Source organism: Cynara cardunculus (genome assembly GCF_001531365.2).
Source record: "Cynara cardunculus var. scolymus isolate 2C chromosome LG 12, CcrdV1, whole genome shotgun sequence".
Lineage (NCBI taxonomy): Eukaryota > Viridiplantae > Streptophyta > Magnoliopsida > Asterales > Asteraceae > Cynara > Cynara cardunculus.
In genome coordinates, this window is record NC_037539.1 from 38,881,024 (window position 1) to 38,902,594 (window position 21,571).

A 21,571-nucleotide genomic window follows, 5' to 3' on the forward strand; every position below is an offset into this window, starting at 1 on the left:
ATATATATATATATATATATATATATATATATATATATATGGTTGGGTTCATGTGAGACCAGCCTGTTTTCATGAGACCCATGAGACCACATTTTTATACTTGAAACTTCACAACAGAAACACTGTGAAGGTTACTTTCACATCATTTTGCTGTGAAGTTTCATGTGTAAAAATTGGTCTCACGGGTCTCACGAAAACAGGTTGGTATCACGTGATCCCAAGTCTATATATATATATATATATATATATATATGATTGAGTTGTTGGTTATGATATGATGTTGCATAAAGGGCATAATAAAAAATAAGGTGGTGTTGAACGGAATTCGTAAGAATTGGAATATGAAGGAATTAAAATGAAATTTAATCAAATTTAATCATATGTTTTGATTGGCAGAAATTGAAATAGAATATGTCAAAAGAGTTTGAATATGAGTGTTTGGTTCGTTGAATATAAGATTGATGGTGGGATGTAGTAGTGATATTGATGGTGGTGGTGGTCGTAGTGGTGGTGGTATCGATGTGGTGGTGACGGCAACGATGGTGGTGAGGGTGAAGGCGACAGTGGTAATGACGGTGATGGTGTCGTTGGCAGTGACGGCGCAGGTGATGGTGGTGGTGGAGGCAGCAATGATGACATCCATATTGGTGGGATGGAATGGAATGGAGTAAAGATAAGAGTATAAGGGGGCGTTTTGTCCGTAGAATGGAATTCGTTTCCAATACCGATAGTAGCTCCCGTTGAAGCATATTCCTACCTATATTTTTATTGTCTCAATTTGTCCACGGCTGTTGCTGAGAACTCGTGATTGGTGTGGAGGGGAAGGTCTATCGATAGCTACTAAAGTGAAAATTGCTCGGTAGTAAATGAAAGATGGTTATTAGTAAGAATTAATCGGCTAACGCAATTGTTAGCCTTGGTTGTGACAAAGACAATAGTGGCATGGTGGTGGGGGAGGTGGGGTGATATCTGTGAGGGTGACAGTAGTGGCATAGTGGTCGGTCAGGTAAGTAGGGGTGGTAGTTATGAGAATGACAATACTGTCGGTGGTCTGGTGGCGGGGTAGTGTGGGTGGGTGACGAGGTGGGGGTAACAGATGTGACGACAACCGTAATGGCACTATGGTCAGTTTTGTGGGTTGGGGGTTAGGGTGGGGGAGTGGCAGTTGTGATGACAACAATAGTAGTGCGATGGCGGACGATCAGGGGAGAGAGTTAGGGGTGACAATAGTTACATGGTCATAGCAAGGTAAGGATGGTCGGTGTTGGTTAAATTAGATGTAAAAGGATGCAATTCAATTCTTTCAATTATGTCAAGAAATGATAAATTTATTGATTGTTGGAATTCAATGAAATTTGAAAAATTCCATCGATTTCAAAAAATAAACCAAACAAATGAATTGGAATTTGGTCAAAGAAATTTATCATTCCAATTCTATTAAATTTCTTCAAATTTTACAAATCAAAAGACCCTTACTAGTTTATTTTATTAGAAATAAGCCAATCAAAACTAATTTAAAAGTTTATTTTAAAATAAAAGGCTAAATGTTTTAAAAATCGTATTAAATATATTGAAGTTTGTACGATGTCTTGATTATTTTATTTAAAATAAATATACTTTTTCTAATCAATTTTGATATAAAAAAATAATGGTACTTTTTCTGTTCAATTTTAATATAATAAATAATGGTACTTTTTCTATTCAATTTTAATATAATAAATAATTATCTATCAAACTTTAAATAAGAGGATGGAAAAAGAATACAAAATAATGCAATGAATTACTCATTTTTCATTTTGGTTTGCATTCACATTGCATAAACACATATCAAACTCTTTACATGGTCTTCTGAAGCAATTATTTTACTCTTGTTTCACATGTGAATTTTGTAGAAGTTTAGAATGAAAAGCTATTTAATTTCTATCAAAATCAAAAACGAATATTTAATTTTAGAAATTATCGATCAAAAACATAAACGAATATTCGAGATTCTTATAATTATGTTATTTTAAATATATTTTTTGTTTTAATTTGTAAGATTTTTCATATGATATGAACTTTTATATTTTATTTTGTTTATTACTTGTTTAAGAGAATCTATAGTTTTAGTATGGATGTTATATGTAGCAAGGCCTCCATAATGATTAGAATGTGCACCGAGTAAATTTTGGTTTTAGTCCTCAAACTCTGTTCATATTAACGGTTTTCACCCTTCATCTCATGGACGAACCTACCATGGTGGTTATGGTGGTACGTGCCACCATATTATTCCTCCGTAGAAGAGTAAAAAATTTTAGGCTCGTGATAGGTGCAACCGTATTAATCTGTTGTGTGCCACCGTATGTATTTTGAAACTACAATAAGAACAAGTTTTATTTGGTAGAGTCGGTTTGCAAGGCTTTTATTCCACCCCAGACCTAAGTTTGAATCTTGTTAGTGTTATTTTCTTAATCAAATAGTACCACCGATTGAAAAAAAATTCGTATATTTGTTTTTTGTAGTCACACGGTACAGGTTCAAATAAGAAGCACTAAATATATGTGAAAGAGAGAAGCAATCCTAGCCCTTCCATTAAAAGAAATTAACGGTCAAGATTTGAGGGGTTAAATGTATAGCACCGATAATGCAGTCACATGATAACAATTATGCGGAAAATAAAGGAGTAGTTTCCTAACTTTTTAACAACTACAACAGAATAGGTGGCAAACATGTTCATATGTGAATCTGTATGATTCACATATGAACTATATATACATATTTAAACTTGTATTATTCATGTATGAAATATTTAACGGATTCACATATGAACTATATGTGCATATGTGAACTCGTGTAATTTACATATGAACTATTTAACTGATTTACATATAAAATCATCAATTGTCATATGATATTAATTATTTTGGGTCCTCTTCACATATGAATCCACTAGTGAACCCAAAATAACTGATGTCAAATTCCGTCATCACTGGATTTCACTTAAGTGAACAAGTAGGGTTCCCTTTCACAAGATTCATACATTTATTTTAACTCATAAACAAATGTTTACTTCACTGGTGAACAATAGCTAAAGTCGAAGAATGAAAAACATACTTCATTTATGAACACATGTTATCCCCTGAATAGGATGAACTTGATAGTAGGAATGTAACCAATCAAAATATCCCATTGATAATTCAAAATATTCAAATTCAATCACATCCATAATATCCTCCCTAAAAACAACATTATTTATACTATATTATAAAGCATTTGACAAAAACTCTTAAAACCATTTTTATGCATGAAATATTGTTTATTGATGCATATTACTTAAAATTCAAGATTACAAGTAATTTTGCTTAAGTACAACTTATCAAAGCTCTATTTTTAAATTCGTATAACTAACTGCAGATTAACATAATCAAATACATGATAAACATCCATTTTAAATATAGAACATCTAAAATATAATTAAGATAATCATTGAGTTCTAACAGAATGTTTAATTATTATCTTTATAAAAAAATTATATTATTAAATCAAAAATAAATTACTTTATTATTAAATATAAATTAAATTATAATAAAAATTGAATTAAAGAAGCTACACCAAAAAACAAGAACTATTAAATAGTTAATTTGATAGTAATATTGATTTATTTTTTTTCAAATTTTTATTCTATCTTCAAATTTATATTTCATTTCAAAAATAAAAACATTATCGTTTTCTCAAAACCACATAAAATCGTATTATATTGATAAATACAAAGAATAAAAACTAAACATTAAAATCAAAATTTATCTCGCTACATTACACGAGTACCCTACTCTTCTAATATAAACATTAAATGTTCATATAAAACAACACTCAAGTAAATTGGTTGTCACGGTTTTTAACTTTAAAACAAAACATGTGACCGGCCCGTTAATAACAAACTTATATATGAAAGGACTTATTAACTACCATAATATTTAATTTAAGAATTTTCACCTAATTATTAACTTAATATTTTTGTCAATTTATTCATTTTAATCATGTGATTTTGACCTATCTTTGAATTAGTTTTTCAATCTATTTTCTCTATACATTTAATTCACACATATGTAATAATAAACAATGACGGTGTCTCGAATTCATATCAAGTAGAATCATATTCGTATACTGTAACGAGATACATCTTAATTTTAATGTTTTGTTTTATAATATGGTTTTGAGAAAATAATAATATTTTTATATGTGAATAAAATATAAATTTTAAGACCCATAATTTTTTTATCGATATTAATATCAAGCTAATAATTTTAAAATTCTTGTTTTTTGTATATTTTTTATCGATATTAATTTATTTTAGGTCTAGTAATATAAATTTTTTTTTATAAGTATGATAATTAAGTATTATTTTAAAACATAATATTTATCTTAATTATATTATATATTTTTTTATATTTAAAGTGAGATTTTTATCTTATATTTGATTATATTTATCTGCGGTTAATTACACAAATTCAAACATGAAGTTTTAATAAATTGTACTTAAGCATAATTTACTTGTAATATTGAATTTTAAGTAATATACATCAATAAACAGTAATTCATACATAAAAAATGGTTTTTAAGAGTTTTTTTGTCAAATACTTTATAATATAGTATAGATATAGATACTTTTGACTAATACGATTTCAACAGGTCCCTCTCCTTTCACACTACTACAATATTATCAAATTCAATCATGTCACACCTGATACCTAACATATGTGAACCTTAACACGTTTTCATATATCGTCAATTTACCAAATACATGTACATATCAACTTTACCGTTTAACACATGTCACCAGACCTTTGGGTTTTGACTTGTATTAGTAAAATTGTGCTGAATTTTATGGATGGCAGCCCTTATGGAAAAAACACTCGACTTTTCGAGTCGTGTATCACATGATTTTTACTTCAAGGCTTTTATGTTGTATTTTATGTCATAACAAACTGATAAACTAATTCTTTTTTAAAAATTTATCTGTTAAAACTAACTGATTGTTTTGATATGCTTACACTTTATAATTCTATATGGCCGGATTCAGTTGCAATAAATTAATCCCAAAAAAATAAACAAATTAACGTTAAATAATCAGCCTCAAACTAACATATTATTATGTTAATATCAGTATAAATAAATTAACCATAATTAAAGAGTTTGGCGATAAATATAATCAAATAAAACCCTGTACACAAATAAATACCAATCAACCTTAAAATCTAAAATATTAACACAAAAAACCAGGTTTTACCTGAATATTACTAGAAATTAATATCAAATGAAATTCATATATTTGAAAGGTTAGGGTTACTGGTTAAGTTCATGATTTCACCCAACAAAAAGTGTTTATCCACACAGCGTACAGTTTTGACAAGCAACCACCACAAAATGATAGGTCTGCCCATGAATGTTTGAGTGACTTTGTTGGTAACAAAAGTCGGAAACGCCATTATCTTTTTCTTTAGAGCATATCTTTAATGGAGGATTTTGTAATAACTTTTTTATATTTGTTGTTGTCACATCATTTTCGGCTAATCAAATTAATAACTTATATAAAAGTCCATAATAATAGTTCTTATTTATTTTTTCAACATCAGTAATGTTATATATTTATAAATAAAGTCAATAAAATTTATGAAAAAACTAGCAAATTGTCATTTCACATCAACTTCGAGGTAAGGATCAAGGTTCTTGTACAAGAATTCAAAATGGATGAAAGTTCTTATAAAAAAAGTCCTCATAACGTACGTTGGTTCTTATAAAAAGTTATACTTTTTACTTATAAAACCTAAAAATCGAAGACGCTCATAGATATAAAAAAGAATTATATCAAATTGAAAAAAGACGAAACTAAATAGAAAGACACGAACAAATCAAAAGAGAGTGATTTTTTTTTCTAGTGCGTCTTTCAAGGGCATGTGCATCTTTTGCTTTTCGCTACAAAGAAAATTATAGCATCTTTGTTTCAGTTCAAGATTCTTATAGATTCCAATCTTATCAGATAATATTCTCCATCATCGTGGTTGATCGTAAGAATCTCTTGTTCGACAAGTGCTAAACAGGTAAAGGATTTCTTTCTCACTAATCATGGAACGTTTCCGATCCTTGATATGTAATTTACCGAGTAAAATTCTTGCTTCTTACCATGCTTACCCATAAAGTAAGTGAGACCCGATAAGTGCTTACCCAGTAAGTATGTGATAAACGACGTCTTAGTCAAAACAAAAACTTATATAATCTAATCCAATTTCATCTGTTTCGGTTCACATATAAAACGCATGGTTTTGGTAAGCGATTGGATGACACAGTTTATGATCGATTAGAACCGTGCATTAGAAATTGTTGGAACCCAGATGCATTTAGAGCCCACAACGTTAAGCTACAGATGTTATAATTGAATTCGTTCCCCGATCAACATATCGGAAGGATGGTGGTCCTATAAACCTAAATCGGATCGTGCCTTTCACCTAGTTTAAAAGTTGAGCCGATTCGTGTTTTGACATTTTTCGAACTCGGCCCAAAAAGAGAATTGGTATTTGGGCCATTTGGGTTTAAGCCTTCATTTAGTAGTCTTTAAGAATTTGTCATCTAATAATTGGGCCTAAAAAGGGCCTTAATCTTTTTAAGTCAAGTTGACATCATTATATAAATTCTTTTTTAAGTAGAATCGTGTGAGAATTTTATCTTTCGTGATAACTGTATGAATTTTTTCCAAGCCTTTGGATGAGTTTTTTCGTAGTGAAAGACTCGGAAACGCGGTGGCAGTTTTGTATTACAAGGGAACTTTATCGGCATGGCTGTAAAGGAGGCTAAATGTGACATTACGTTAATATATGTTATATGAAAATGCTAAGATACATATATGCATTAACATAACCTAATATTAAATTGCTAACGTCAGTGGCGGATCCGGGATTTTGGTCTAGTGGGAGCACCTTTAAGGTAGCTTAAACGCCCACTAAGTCGTCCGATGTGTTTTAAGCCTAATTCCACCATTCCAAGAGATTTTTGAAGTTTTTTTGGATTATTTCGAGGGATTTTTTAAGGTTTTCTTATCGATTTTCGAAGAACTTTTCAGTTTTTTGGTTGATTTCAAGATACTTTCTTTAATTGGTGGGGGCCTTAACAAAAAATTACGAAGGAGAACCATGATAGAAAGTAAAAAAAACAATTTTTAACCTTAAAAAAATTCATTTTTTTATTTTTTAATGGGGGCCCTTCCCCCCACCTTTAACATGCTAAATCCGCCCCTGGCTAACGTAAGCAGACCTATTAGGAGTTTTACCTTTTAGAACAAACAAATTGCTCCAAGAAATCACGTCTTTGATCTATTGGTTGTACATCAATATCAGTATTTAGTATCTTTCATGCTGGTGACACACGACATGGGATCAGGTACCAAAACAGTTATAATTAAAGGTTTAAAAAGATAACAAATTTAAAACATCGACAAAAATTCATCTGAAACATAAACCAACATGAAATATAATTTTCATTTGATTTTTCAAAAACCAAAACATATATCTTTTTAAATCCGATTACATGTTTCCAAATCCAATGATTTCGGCACATAATAATTGACGTAGTCAAGACCTTTAAAAAACAAGAGATTGTTGTTAACTTTGTGACACGGACGGCAAAATATTGTGAATCAATATCAAACTAAAATGACTATTTTACCCTTTAGAACAAACAATAACGTTAAAACAAAATGTGTTCGAGAAAACTTACATTCGTCCATGGTTCAAACCCGTCCCATTTGATGTATATTTCTTGTAGAACTTGAGGGATTACTTCAATAAGTTTGTCTCATTCGTGTTTTGTCTTGTACTTAATTTCGAACCCTATATATGTGTTAACTGATCGAGCAAGTATTTGCAACTAAGATATCGGTTTCAATTCATCATCCTTGTAACACATAATCGTGTTTATTTCGTTAACATTTTGATGGGAAAAATGTACGGGAGTTTTTTGTATCTTATTGTGGGAACTTTTTTCGCCATTTTGCAACTTTCTGATGCCACGAAAACTTCTAATAGTACGATGCCCGCCATTTTCATATTTGGTGACTCGACAGCGGATGTTGGAACGAACTCTTTCCTCCCCAAAACCAAAATAAAAGCCAATTTTCCTCACAACGGGATAGATTTTCCCAATTCTAGACCTACCGGACGCTTCAGCAACGGCTTGAATAGTGCTGATTTTCTGTGTTAGTATGATCAAATTATCGTATATCTAGTTGTAAATAATTTCTACTAATATGTTGTTTTTGGTTTTCTTGTATCGGTTTCAGCCAAGTTAATGGGACAGAAAAGAAGCCCGCAACCGTACTTGTTTCTTCTTAAAGCGGGCCTAAGAAAGCGGATGTTTAGAGGTGTAAACTTCGCATCTGGAGCATCCGGTCTTTTGGACCAGACCGGAAAACACCTGGTAAGTCATTTACATGCAAGTTGTTGATGCGGTCATGCATACATGACCGCATCAACTACTACTGATGTTTTTTTTTTCCTTTATGTTGTTCCTAATATGATCAACATGTGAGCAGAATGTTGTATCATTGTCTGAGCAAATCAAGCAATTTGAGACGGTTCGTAGCAATCTGACGTTAGTAAAGGGTCGAGGCGCAACTAAAAACATAATCGCAAACTCCGTGTTTGCCATTAGTGTTGGGAGCAACGACATTTTTGGCTACTTCGAAAGCCAAAGCACCATCGATCCTGCTGTTTTCATTGGTTCATTAATGACGGCGTACGAGTGTCATATTGAGGTACATATTTCTTAGATAAACATTATTAACTACTAAACATGATATCGTGTTTAGCGACAAACATCTGAAGTGAAAAGTCTAATTTAGCGATAATTTCTAATTCACGTTTTGTTTCGAGAAAATGTCGTTATTGAAGGAAATTCCATCGCTAAAGATGCGAATAGTGACACATTCGGCTATTAATCCCATTTTTCATAATGTATGTTGTGAATATCTTAATATTGTTGTATAATTATCGTAAAATCGAACTAAAACAATCTTGGAATTGTGTAAGTCTTTGTACAACCTCGGAGCAAGGAAGTTCGGGATCATAGGAGTACCACCGATCGGTTGTTGCCCGTCACAAAGAATTCACAACATCACTGGGGGATGTTTGGAGATCGAAAATACTTTTGCTCAAAATTTTCATTCAGCGCTTGATACCCTCTTGAAGAAACTCGCTTGTAAGCTATCAGGAATGAAGTACGCGCTCGGAAATTCATATGAAATGACGATTAACGTCATCAACCATCCACAACTATTCAGTAAGTACATAAACAAGTTTAAACCATTTTTCTGCGACAAATCATGGTCTTTTAACGACACCAACGCACATTTGGTGATGGTTGATTTTACACCACTAGAAAAATAGGTATTAGCGACGAACAACGACAGTCTAATTCTGTCGCTAATTAGTGACGGCTTAGCGGCAGACACGTGGCTGTAGCTACTTAGCGACGGATTAGCGATGGAATCCACGAATTTCTATTTTTAAAAAAATGAAAAATGAAAATTCACGTATGCGTCGCTGATAGGGCCCAATTTTGTTGTATTACGGTGCTTAATTTGAATTCTTTCTGGGGTTTTTCTTTCAGATTTTTCGTACGTTGATAGAGCATGTTGTGGCGAAGGGTGGTTGAATGCCGAAAAATCTTGTACACGAAAAGCAAAACTGTGCTCGAATCGTAACGAATACCTATTTTGGGACTTGTTCCATCCAACACAGTATGCTTCCGAGCTCGCCGCTAAAACCTTATATAACGGTGGACCACAATTTGTGACCCCGATTAACTTTGCTCAGTTGGCAGCATATTGATCGTCGACGACTTAATTGTGACGGCTTTAATAATTCGATCAAACAACATATGATCAGATATACGAATAATTAATTAAGCAGTCTTGTCTTGAAGCATGCATGTTTAAATAATCTCGTCTTAATGATGTTTAGACAACATTATTAAGATAACAATAGTCTGTTTGGACATGCATATCAACTTGTATAATTGGCTACTTAGTTGTTACTTTGATTTTTTAGACTGTCTGTTGTTGTTTGTAAACGGGTAAATGTCTGAATATATAATAAATATAAATGCTAATTAAAACTTTATAAAAAAAATTATTTTATTTTATAACCAAAATAAAAAGTGTTAGTGCTTTTTTAGAAGTATCAAGTTTGGTGCTATTTTTAGGCTAAGTACAGTTTAGATGGTCTAATCACACAGCGAGGGTTTGTGGAAGGATCGACAAGCATTTAAGGGGTCGTTTATCAAACACTTACCCGGTAAGTGTTTACGGGTAAAATTTAACACTATTATTTACTTATCGAGTAAGATTTTAGTCCATCAAAACGACATCCTATGCAACAATTTACCCGATAAACTCTTATTGTGGTAAGAGTCGTCACACTCACTTACCGGATAAGACTCATGGTCCTTGTCTCGCTCTTACCGGGGAAGATTCTTCGTCCTTATCATATTCATCCGATGAGATAACGCGACTTAATAAGCACTTACCCTGATAAGTGTTTGGTAAACGGCCCCTAAGTCTTTTTAGAAAAACGAGTCTACCAACATAGCACAAAAAAAGTTAGAGAAAATTGTCAAGGAAAAGAATTTTTATCATCAATGATCTGAATAATACTGAAAGCGAACCACAATGGTGGTGCCCGATTTGTTTTAAGTTTGGACTCCAAATGTCAAAAGCGTCTGGAGGTCCTAGATTTGAATAGAAGGAGGAATAGAAAAATCTCCTTTGGCCACGGAGGTTCAAATGTGGTGACTCCATGTTACCTGCAAAGCGGATGGTCGGTTTGGTATTAGTCGACTCGCATAACGGGTTGAATATCCAGGTTAATAAAAAAAAGTAATACTGAAAACGATGAATCCTATTTATAGACTTAAGCTAACTAAGAGATAACTATGAAACTTAAATTCGAACTAATTCTAATTCTAAACCAACTAAAGATAAATTCTAAAAAGAAAATAATAATCTTAACCTAATTGTAAGCAGATAAGTAATAACTAAAACTAAATAATTATTCTTTAAGAAAGAAAATAATCAAATAAGCAAATAAATGCAATCCTTTCGGGACCTGTTAGAAAGCGTCCGCGACCCAGCATGCGGCCCAAGCCGCGAGAGAAGTTGCGTAATCGACTGTCTTCCCGTTTTCGATGCCAACTTTTGGGCTTCTTTCGAGTTCGTTTCCTTCTTTTACATAGATCGAAGAAAAACCTCAATAACTCTCTGTATCATCTAAATTCTCAAATATTTCATTGTCATAATACAAGTAGTAAAAAGCTCGAGTTTGTTACGAGCCACTTGTTTTAGGTTTCCAATTTTGTTGTTGTTGTTTTAGAAAAATAAGAGTACAATAAGAAACTAATAAGTCATCCCTTTACCATCTTGTCCAATAAAAGGTTAGCAAGATTTTACGCCCAGTCATTTCGAAGAACACACCCCCCCCCCCGACCCGTCTTACTGCGGCTGCTGGCACGGAGTTAGCCGGGGCTTCTTCCTCGAGTTTTGTCATGATCGCGCACTCGACGAAAGAGATTTACATGCGGCATTGCCCTACTTCACTCATGCGATATTTTTGGATTAGGCTTTCGCCCATTGTCCAAGATTACCCACTGCTGCCCCCGCGGAAGTTCGGGTCATGTCTCAGTCCCAGTGTGGCTGATCATCCGAAAAGACCATCTAAGCATCATTGGCTCGGTCAGCCTTTACCTGACCAACTACCTAATACTACGCAGGCTCATCAAACAACGCTTTTTAGCTTTCTTCAATATTTGGCCCGAACTGTTCGGCAAATTCTCACTAGTTACGCACCCGTTTGCGACTTTGTTCTCAACTCTTCTCACCTCTTGGGCGAGACAAGCTACCTTTAGCTAGGAGCCTTTTTTCCTTCTGCAAGATCTTATCACAAAAAGAAAAAAACAGTCTTATAAGTCTAACCTCTTATCTAATAAGACATAAGTGGTAGCTAACAGGGTTTTTTTTAAAACAAATAATACTTTATTGTTAAATAAAATATAAAATTACATAAATACCTGACCAAATCAAATAAACTTGGTAAATCTACATAAAATAAAATAGAAAGAAACAAACAAACGTGAAGGTTTTGCAAACTACAAATTCAAATTCACAAGTAAAAAACTGTAGACTCACAAAATCAACACTTCTAACAACTTCATCATAAATCTTGGGAATGCAACCAATATGTACTATACATGTTCATCGTCTTTCTTTATTAGTTTCATTCATAAATCCAACCTTTCATCGAAGTTTTTGTTTTCCTTTCGGGTTTTGTCATGACAAGAAGTCTCGTTGACGTTTTCGTGGTTGCGGTATGTCTAATGATTTTTGCTCTGAGTTTGTCTCATGCCGGAACACCGGCTGTCTTTATATTGGGAGACTCTTTATATGACGTTGGTACGAATACTTTCGTAACAAGAGCCCTTGCAAAAGCCAATTTCCCCTTCTATGGTATCGACTTTTTCAACTCGACTCCTAATGGAAGGTTTTCTAACGGTCTAAACTTGGCTGATTTTACAGGTAAATTTTCTTTAATTTGAGTTAAATCATGTTTATTACACAAATTTTGATAACGGCTTTGCATAAATGACGTTTTAGACAGCTAATTAGGGTTCTTTCCCTTTTTTTCAATTAGACCCCTCTTATATTTTACATAAATATGCGTTATATTTTTTAGGTCATTTTATATTTTTATCTAATTTTTTGTTTAGTTTATATCAAAAATTACTATTTTATCAGCTAATAGATAATTTATTAGTCAATAACCAACTTAGATCATCTCAAACAAATTCTCTGAATAAAGCATTTAAATTTCTCATTTTGAACGATTAAATTATGTACTTTTTTATAAATAAATTATCAAACATTTAGAAATTGGTTATCTGCATCATTTTACCCCAAAAGAGCTACTTGTAACCTGCTAAAAATGTTCTAAACTTGAAAAAAAATCAATTTACGGCTCCCCAAGCCTCATATCATTCATATCCCTCGCATCCAACACCATCGTTACGCCTCATCACCCCTCGCCGCCCCATCCTCGTCTGCTCTCTATCATCGCCCATCACTATTGTTGGCCTGTCATCGCTTTTAAATCATTTTTCCTATTCTTTCTCTTTTTTATCTGTCTATACATGCTTCATTAAAAAAATTTAAAACAGGAGAATCAATAGACATAGAAGGAAACTGAATCTTTCAAAAAAAAAAAAAAAGGAAACAGAATGTTTTTTAATTTTATTTTAAGACATTACTAGCCGGTTACAATCAGCTTTTTTTCGTTAAAAAAAATAGCCAATTTTAAGAGTTCAAATGGTTGTTTTATTCAAGAAAAACATAAGTGGCTTAATCCTTAAAAATGAGAAAATTCGTTAGATTTTTCTAAAGTTCTCTCCTTTTTATATTTAGATATTTTATTTTCTTTCTCATACTTACATTATTCTAGAGGAAGTTTAAAACCCATCTGTTGAAAGAAAGAAACAGGCTAAAAACTGCAAAAACTTCATTTAAAAGAATATATATATATATATATATATATATATATATATATATATCTATTAAAGTAGGTATTTCTATTAGCCAACAACTAACTTCTTTTGTCAAAATATAACCATTGTCGGCTATGTGAACCACCCAAATTTTGTGTATCGATGAACCATGTTTTAGCTAAAGTAGCACTTGGAGAGTCCGTGACAAGCCCACCACCATTTCAATCACTTTATGACACGGGAAATACCTTCAGCGCGAATCTTGTGAAAGCGATAGACTTTGATCCTATGAGACCTTGGGAGACTCCAACCAAAGACTTCAACTTCGCTTCAATGGAAGCGGATAAGGAAAACCCTGCAAGAGGAATAAACTTCGCTTCATCAGGCTCAGGGATTATCGACAAAACCTCTGCAATCGATGTAAGATCTCAAGTTCTTTTTTTTATATGCATATAATATTTATGTACGACAATTAAGTTTTGTTGTATATGCTAATAAGGGCAGGTTCAAATACCTATCATGTAATATTCATAAAGAATGTCGTGATAGGAATTATTCATGATGAATAATATCCATTGTTATTCATTATGAATAATACATGAAATGTGTGGTTCCTCAGTTCTCAAAATATTTATGGTTTTCTTTTGAACTTTCTTCTATGCTAACAACGTATGTATGTATTTTGGCTCAGCAATCTGTGTCAATAACCCAACAGCTAATGGAGTTGATGTTCGTATATGGGAACCTTACTGCGACAATTGGTGCTTGGAAGACACAACTGTTGTTTGAAAAATCAACATTCTTTTTATGTTTGGGTAACAACGACATAAACTTTTTTGTCATGACTGGACAAAAAATGGAAGTAAATGCATACATTGACGAACTCATCGACAGTTACAATAGCACCCTAAGGGTTAATTTCCTTCATTCTCTTCTTATATCATATCTCACGAGTCCACTTATGAAGTCAACTCTCCCATTTGAAACAAATCATGCTTTAAAGAAAACTTAATCATCAGTGTAACCATGCCATCTCGATTTTCAAACACTGAGTATCGAATATGCATACAGTATCATAATAACAAGGCTACTCGGTTACTTACAATTATAGCATATTAATTGTATCATGTCATATAAGTTTTCATGTATAAGTTCTGATATCAAAGGCCACCTAATTAATCATATCATATTTTAAGATGTGGCATACAACCTATGCATGTGGGGGTCCAAAGAGATCCATTAAAGAATTGACCTCATAAGATATGTTATAAATTTGTATGTAGGGACTAATTAAGCTAAAACGACACGATAATTATGTTTAGGTTTTGTATAATCTTGGAGTAAGGAAATTCGGGATCTTCGGCATACCGTATGTCGGATGCGTTCCACTCGTGAGAGTAACCGTACTGACCGGGGAGTGTTCAAAAAAAGCAAACGATATGGCAATACAATTCAATGATAAACTCGAAAAGCTTTTGTGTGATATGATGATCAATTTCAAGGGAATGGTATATTCGTTCGCAAATTCATACGACGTACTTAAGGAATTAATGGAGCACCCAAAGAATTATAGTAAGTGTCAATAATCAATCACATTGTAAAGTATGAATAAAAAATACCTTGTCCCTGAACTCCCAGTCTACCAATCACATGTCGTCAAATCAGCACTTCATTTAAGAGAATAAAATGATGAATTAAATGAGTATATAACCAATAAAAATGTCGACGGGTCAACATGTGATTGGTGGGAAAGGAAAAGGAGGTGACAAGGAGTTTGGAGACATGAGATTTTTATTCATACAATACCTACTGGTCTACGTACGACTTGCTAACATAAATGACTGTTCTTTTCTTGTTTCTTTATTCAGATCTTACAAACACGATAGATGCCTGTTGCGGATTGGGGAGGTTTAATGCAATGAGCAATTGTAATCCACTGGCTAAATTGTGTAAGAACCGAAAGGAGTATCTTTTCTGGGATATCGCTCACCCAACACAATACGCTGCCTCGATTATAATCAACAAGTTTCAGTTTGGTGGGCCAAATTACGCAAGACCAATTAACTGGTCTAAGTTGGCAAGCTTGTAATTTGTAAGGGAGATCATGGTTACTTAAGATCTTCTTACTACTTTCTTAGCTTCTCTTGTACAACTTAAATGGAGATTACTTTTCAGTTTCAGCACATGGAAATGGAACTACTTTTCAGTGTTAGTCATCTTCTTTATATACGTACATATAACTCTCCAAACCCCTGTTAAAGTTCCTTTAACTCCGACTTTATTTATCGATTATTTTATCCTTAGATTTTTCATTGTAACTTTATCATTTGTTTTTTGATAGTAGGAGATTGTATGGTCACAGAGTGAGTATTATGTCTCCATAATGAATGGTGTTAGTGCACACCGGTCATCGTAATCGCTAAAAACTAAAAACAAAAAATTCAGATTTTTTTATGCTGGGACGACATCTCGTTACTATAGGAGGTAAATTAAAAATAAATGTTTTATCTACAGTGACAAGTCGGTAAAGTAGGTAAAAATCAAAATTTTAATTTTTTACTTACTGCGATGACATGGTAAAAATTAATTTCTTTTTTTAACTATTTTAATTTGGTTATAAAATATATTTTAATCAAATAATTTGATATTCAGATAGCTAGAAAATAATTTTGAAAACCGTAATACAATAACTTTTTAAACCGTAATAAGAAATTAATGACATAGAATAAATATTGATGTCTCAAACATATTAATACATAAATATCTAATCGTCGTACGAGTCAGTGTCCTCATCCCCCATCCTCGTCTTGTTGTGGTGGTTGTTGTGGTGGATATCCAACCATCATAGCTGAAGCTAATGATGTCTACGAATCTATAGAAAGCCATTAAAAACATATCAAGAAAGTATCAAATGTGTAATGAGTATAACCTAAAATGTTTCAGAATCGATAGAAACTGTACCTTAAACTTTTCCTAGAAGCAAAACAAGAATTAAAAGAAACATGCTCTTTAAGGTAAAAAAAAATGTACCTTAAACACCAACAAACCCATTCAACTTGGTGGTGATTTCTTGATGAGCTACAGACAAACAAACAGGATGATACTTGGTATGAACAAACTCAAATTCATGCATATAACTGCTACTTGAATAACCCAAAAAACTTAAAAAAGAGATGTACTTGATACCTGATCATTTGAGGACTAATTGGAACAAGTATGGGTTTAATTCCATCAAATGATGCATCTAATCGACCAGAGTTCATATTAAATAATGCTTCACGAGTCCCCACACCTTGTTAATACCAAAAAATGCACATATTACTTATTGACTTACTGTCACTCTCCACCTTACAAGGACTATATATTTCAACTTTGATCCAAAATTTTGAATTCAAAAACCACCACCACATTTGACAATTTTGATTCCGAAAGAACATAGTCTGCCCTCCATCTGAAACGCATATCTATACCAGGATATAAACCAAGGCATGTCTTATTCTGAATGCAAGATACCCCGTTTCCACCTAAACAAGTAGTCAACATCCATTTCCAACCAGTTCCATGAAACTAAAAAGTGAAAACTATATTATGTCAATTGTCAAGGACGGGCGGGGTTTCATAAAGTTGTCAATGTGGGAGAAAGATTGTATGCGTAGTTGAGTTAAAACTGGATATTGAGGAATTTGGTTAGTGTGATCTTGTTTGAAACAAGGCATGCATCATGATGCAAAGGCTCGTATATTAATTTCCATCTTCAGTCACATGATAAAGGCTTCAAAACCAGTTTTTGGCACTCTGATACGCACTAATTATTTAGTGCTTAAACACTCTTTCTTCTGCTTTAGATAAGTTATTTTCCATTTATATCCCAACATTGAGTCATTTTATTTCCTTAATTTTTACTTCTTTCTTTATGGAGTTAGAGTAAATGATTTACCTATTTTTCACTTTAAAGTAGGCTGATGTGGACTTTTTGGGCAGGATTCTAGTTTGTATTTCATGTTGCTAAATTGCTAAACCTGGAAATTGAGAAATTTGCTTAGTGTGATCTTGTTTGAAACAAGGCATACATCATGATGCAAAGGCTCGTATATTAATTTCCATCTTCAGTCACATGATAAAGGCTTCAAAACCAGTTTTTCCTGGCACTCCGATACGCACTAATTATTTAGTGCTTAAACACTCTTTTCTTCTGCTTTAGATAGGTTATTTTTCATTTATATCCCAACATTGAGTCATTTTATTTCCTTACTTTTCACTTCTTTCTTTATGGAGTTAGAGTAAATGATTTACCTATTTTTCACTCTATAGTAGGTTGATGTGGACTTTTTGGGCAAGATTCCAGTTTGTACTTCATGTTGCTAAATTGCTACATGGAGCCTTGGAGATAAAGTAGCTAGGGGTTAGTTGACAAGACTTGGTTAACTTTTGAAGACTCTTTTGTTTTTCTAGATTTATTTTAATGGCCGGAAATTATCTTCTATGATTGTACGATAAAGTTTTTAACCCTTTGACTAAGTTATACTTTTGCAAACTTTGGCTCCAAGTTTAGTGGTTAATTACTTTATACCTTCACCTCTATCTTAGTATAAATAGAGGGGCTGAGTTAGTGTTTTAAGAAACAAGTTTTTGTTTACTAAAGCAAGTAATCTTTAGTTGAATTCTCTTCTCTCTTCCAAGTTTACTTTTAATTATCTTTATTTATGCATTGTTACTTTCCTTTATTTATTACGTTTTCCGTCTTTACATTCTGCTATTTAAATTTCGCTATTTACTTTTTGTTATTTAGTTTTATGTCTTTATTTACTGTAATTTATATTTCTTGCAATTTCCGTTCCGTTATGAGTTGCTAAATATATCTCTTAGCTTGGGTGTAAGACTGAAAGGGTGAGTTTGTAAAACAAAAGATAATAGATCCCTTTATGTAACAACAATGTTTCAATATTTCATTTCAAGTTTTATAAAGTTACTGACACTTCTCGACAAGTTGATCACTGTGAAGTGTTAAAGTGTCATGGAGTCGTGCGTTTTATACATATGACGTTATGTATATGTTTACTAAATTGTATGGTAGTCTTTGTGTCGTGCGTTTTATACATATGGCGTTATGTATATGTTTACTAAATTGTATGGTAGTCATGGTGTCGTGCGTTTTATACATATGACGTTATGTATATGTTTACTAAACTGTATGGTAGTCATGGTGCCGTGTGTTTTATACATATGGCGTTATGTATATGGAAGGTGAATACCTACGGAATTATTTAGTATGTTCAAGTTGTAAAATATGAGTTTTGTACACGTGTTGATACTAACCGAATGTTGAAAGGGTTGTGAATAGTTGAAGGGCAAATAGAGTGAGTTTTTACAGTAGAAAACTTTATAGAGTAGGCACTAAGATTATTGAGTCTTAAGGTGCTACTTGAAAGGGTAGGCACGAAGAACCATGAGCCTTGAAGTGCTACCCAGAAGGGTAGGCACTAAGGACATGAGCCTTGAGTTGAAGCTCAAAATATTAGACATTAAAGTCAATTGAATCTCGAGGTGCAACTTGATAACGTTGATGTATGACTTACTTTGTGTTTCACAATGGTCGATGGAACGAGTCTCCCCCATCACCGAAAGGTGTTGTTTTTGGTACAAAGTTTTTTCCATGAGTTGTCATTTCTGGAAATTGAGTTGTATCCCTATTTTGATGTTATGGATAATGAAGTTTTATCCATGTTTAGATATTTGAATATTTTGAAGTATTCACGTTTTAAGTGAGTAGGATTTTCGTTTCATTTCAAAAGGGTGTTTTATATAATAGAGTTTTCATCATAAAAATGGTGGGTTTTGGGAAAGATGTTTCTTTTTATGTTAAATACATTTCATTTGGTAAACTGTGATTTAAATAACATTTTTTCAGTTTTATCATTTTATATTATTTGGGATGAAAATTGTTTGAGCTCATAGATGTTAAGTCTAACTCTTTTTATTTGACGTTATATGCATCAAGTCCTCATTGGGAAATGGTATTAGCGACATTGTGATGAATTTGAGTGCTAGTTAGAGGCACGTGAAGGAATTAGCTATTAGAAGACGTCTTCCGTACTTTGGAGATAGTTACAGTTAATGGGTTTTAGTAACACTCGTTCTTAACCTCGAGCTTGTTTGAGGTTTGGCATTGGAAGTTTCTTGACTTTTAATTTGGTCTTATCTTGTAAGTGACTCATTGATTCCTCGTTTGGAATTAATTTGGAGTAAACTTTGTGTTCAATAAAAGTTAAATTTTAGTCGTTCTTTTTCCAGATTTTGACCCCAAGATTCAGTAATCAAATGAATATATTCATCAATGAACAATATGTAGAAACATATATGGAGGTATTTAGAGAATTGTTATTTGTGATATCAAATGACGAAAGGAGTGCACATGTCATACAGGTTCGTGTCCCTAACTCATTTGGATACCAGTGCCAGTGCTCTCTTTTGGCTGTATAACATATGTGTAAAATCCACACGTCAAAGCCAAATCTTTCGTAGCTCATATAATCTCTTAAACAACTCAAGAAGACAATTAGAACTTATAAACCAAGACTTTATCACAGTTCCTATGTGGGGCAAGTGATATGCCTTAAGAACTTATATGTATCTCACATGTGAAACATAATTTCACTATCCTTTCTATGTGGGACGGAGTCTCACTATGAGGACTATATATACAACACCGACCTCATCTTAGCCCCATTTCTTTGTTTTTCTTTTCATCTTCGCCCTTGTTAAATAATAAACAAAATTTTTAGAAGCAAATACCCTCGATAAATGAGGTTTTGATTTGGGTCAGAATTTAATTTTGATTTTGGGTTTGGATCTAGCTTTGATTTTGAGGTTTGGATCTAGATTTGTGTTCGATTTTGAGGTCTGGGCTTTTTTGTGTGAATGGGTTGGTGTTTGTAATGGGGTTTGGTTGGAGAAGATGACGAGAGGTGGTGATGATAGCCAGAAGAGATAACCAAGAAGGCTTCTGGTTTGGATTGTCGGAGGTGCAAATCTGGGAGGGGGATCGATGTTGTCATTAATTATAAACAGACACATGATATCTAATAAAAAAAAAACAAATAGAAAAAGTATCAAAATTTGGAAAAAGACGAACACACCCTTCACTTAAAGGCCAAAAGTTTACAGAAGTTATAATGACATACAAAATCTGAGGGTTTTTACAAACCCCACAGACCAATTTGTAATTTCGAAATTATAGGAATAAAAAATGTTATAACTGACAAACCATATAAACGATATTTGTGGTTTACTCTAAAACAAAACCAAATTAAATAAAAAAAAAGTGAAGTTTTATCGTTTAATATTATTTCATTTTAAATTTGAAGCATAAATTAAAGAGATGGATTGCTATTCATTTAAATCAAAATTGATTAAATTTTATTTTAACTTTTTTTTTTAAATTTGATTCTTTTAATTAATTTTTTTAAAGAACATTATCCGAATCAAAAGCCTGATCTAACATCATTTCACCTACACTATTCGAACATAACTTTTCTAACCTTAAGAGATTAACTCAACTGGCAAAAAAACTTGGGTATTTGGGGATCGTTTTAATAGTCGGTTTGAGTCTTGAAAAGCTTCAATTTCAATAAATATTTCATTTTTTCCCTTAAAAAACAATTGGTTTCTTTTAAAAAATGATTTCTTTTTGTTTCCTCACTCCTTCCTTTTTATGTTGTCGTGATGGTTACTGGCAAACGCTCCCAAAGGCGCAGTTCTTCCTTACCAATTTAGCTGCCCGACGCTGCTATTGACATAACAACCAGTACACCATAGGTTGGCCCAACCATACTAGAAAGATAATTGACGGGTGTCGGGTCCGGCAAATAATAAAATTTATGAAAATACGCCTATTATCTCTAAAACACACTTGTGATAGCGATAAGTAGGGTCGTCTCCTCAGGGACTCGGTGCTAACCGTAAGTCCAAGACGTAAATGCGTGCAAATTCGTTAACAATAAAACAATATATAAAA

General features: G+C 32.8%; 2 protein-coding genes across 2 annotated transcripts; both read left to right on the forward strand.

Annotated features, from left to right (window-relative positions):
• Window positions 1–7,971: 7,971 nt before the first annotated feature.
• On the forward strand, window positions 7,972–9,857 carry LOC112523924 (GDSL esterase/lipase At1g71250-like). The gene is made up of 5 exons (XM_025133596.1): window positions 7,972–8,224; window positions 8,309–8,445; window positions 8,561–8,782; window positions 9,057–9,306; window positions 9,637–9,857. Exons 1-5 carry the CDS (start codon window positions 7,972–7,974, stop codon window positions 9,855–9,857), a joined length of 1,083 nt encoding a protein of 360 aa, XP_024989364.1.
• A 2,494-nt stretch (window positions 9,858–12,351) lies between these two features.
• On the forward strand, window positions 12,352–15,646 carry LOC112523925 (GDSL esterase/lipase At1g74460-like). The gene is made up of 4 exons (XM_025133597.1): window positions 12,352–12,595; window positions 13,736–13,977; window positions 14,880–15,129; window positions 15,426–15,646. Exons 1-4 carry the CDS (start codon window positions 12,352–12,354, stop codon window positions 15,644–15,646), a joined length of 957 nt encoding a protein of 318 aa, XP_024989365.1.
• Window positions 15,647–21,571: the final 5,925 nt, after the last annotated feature.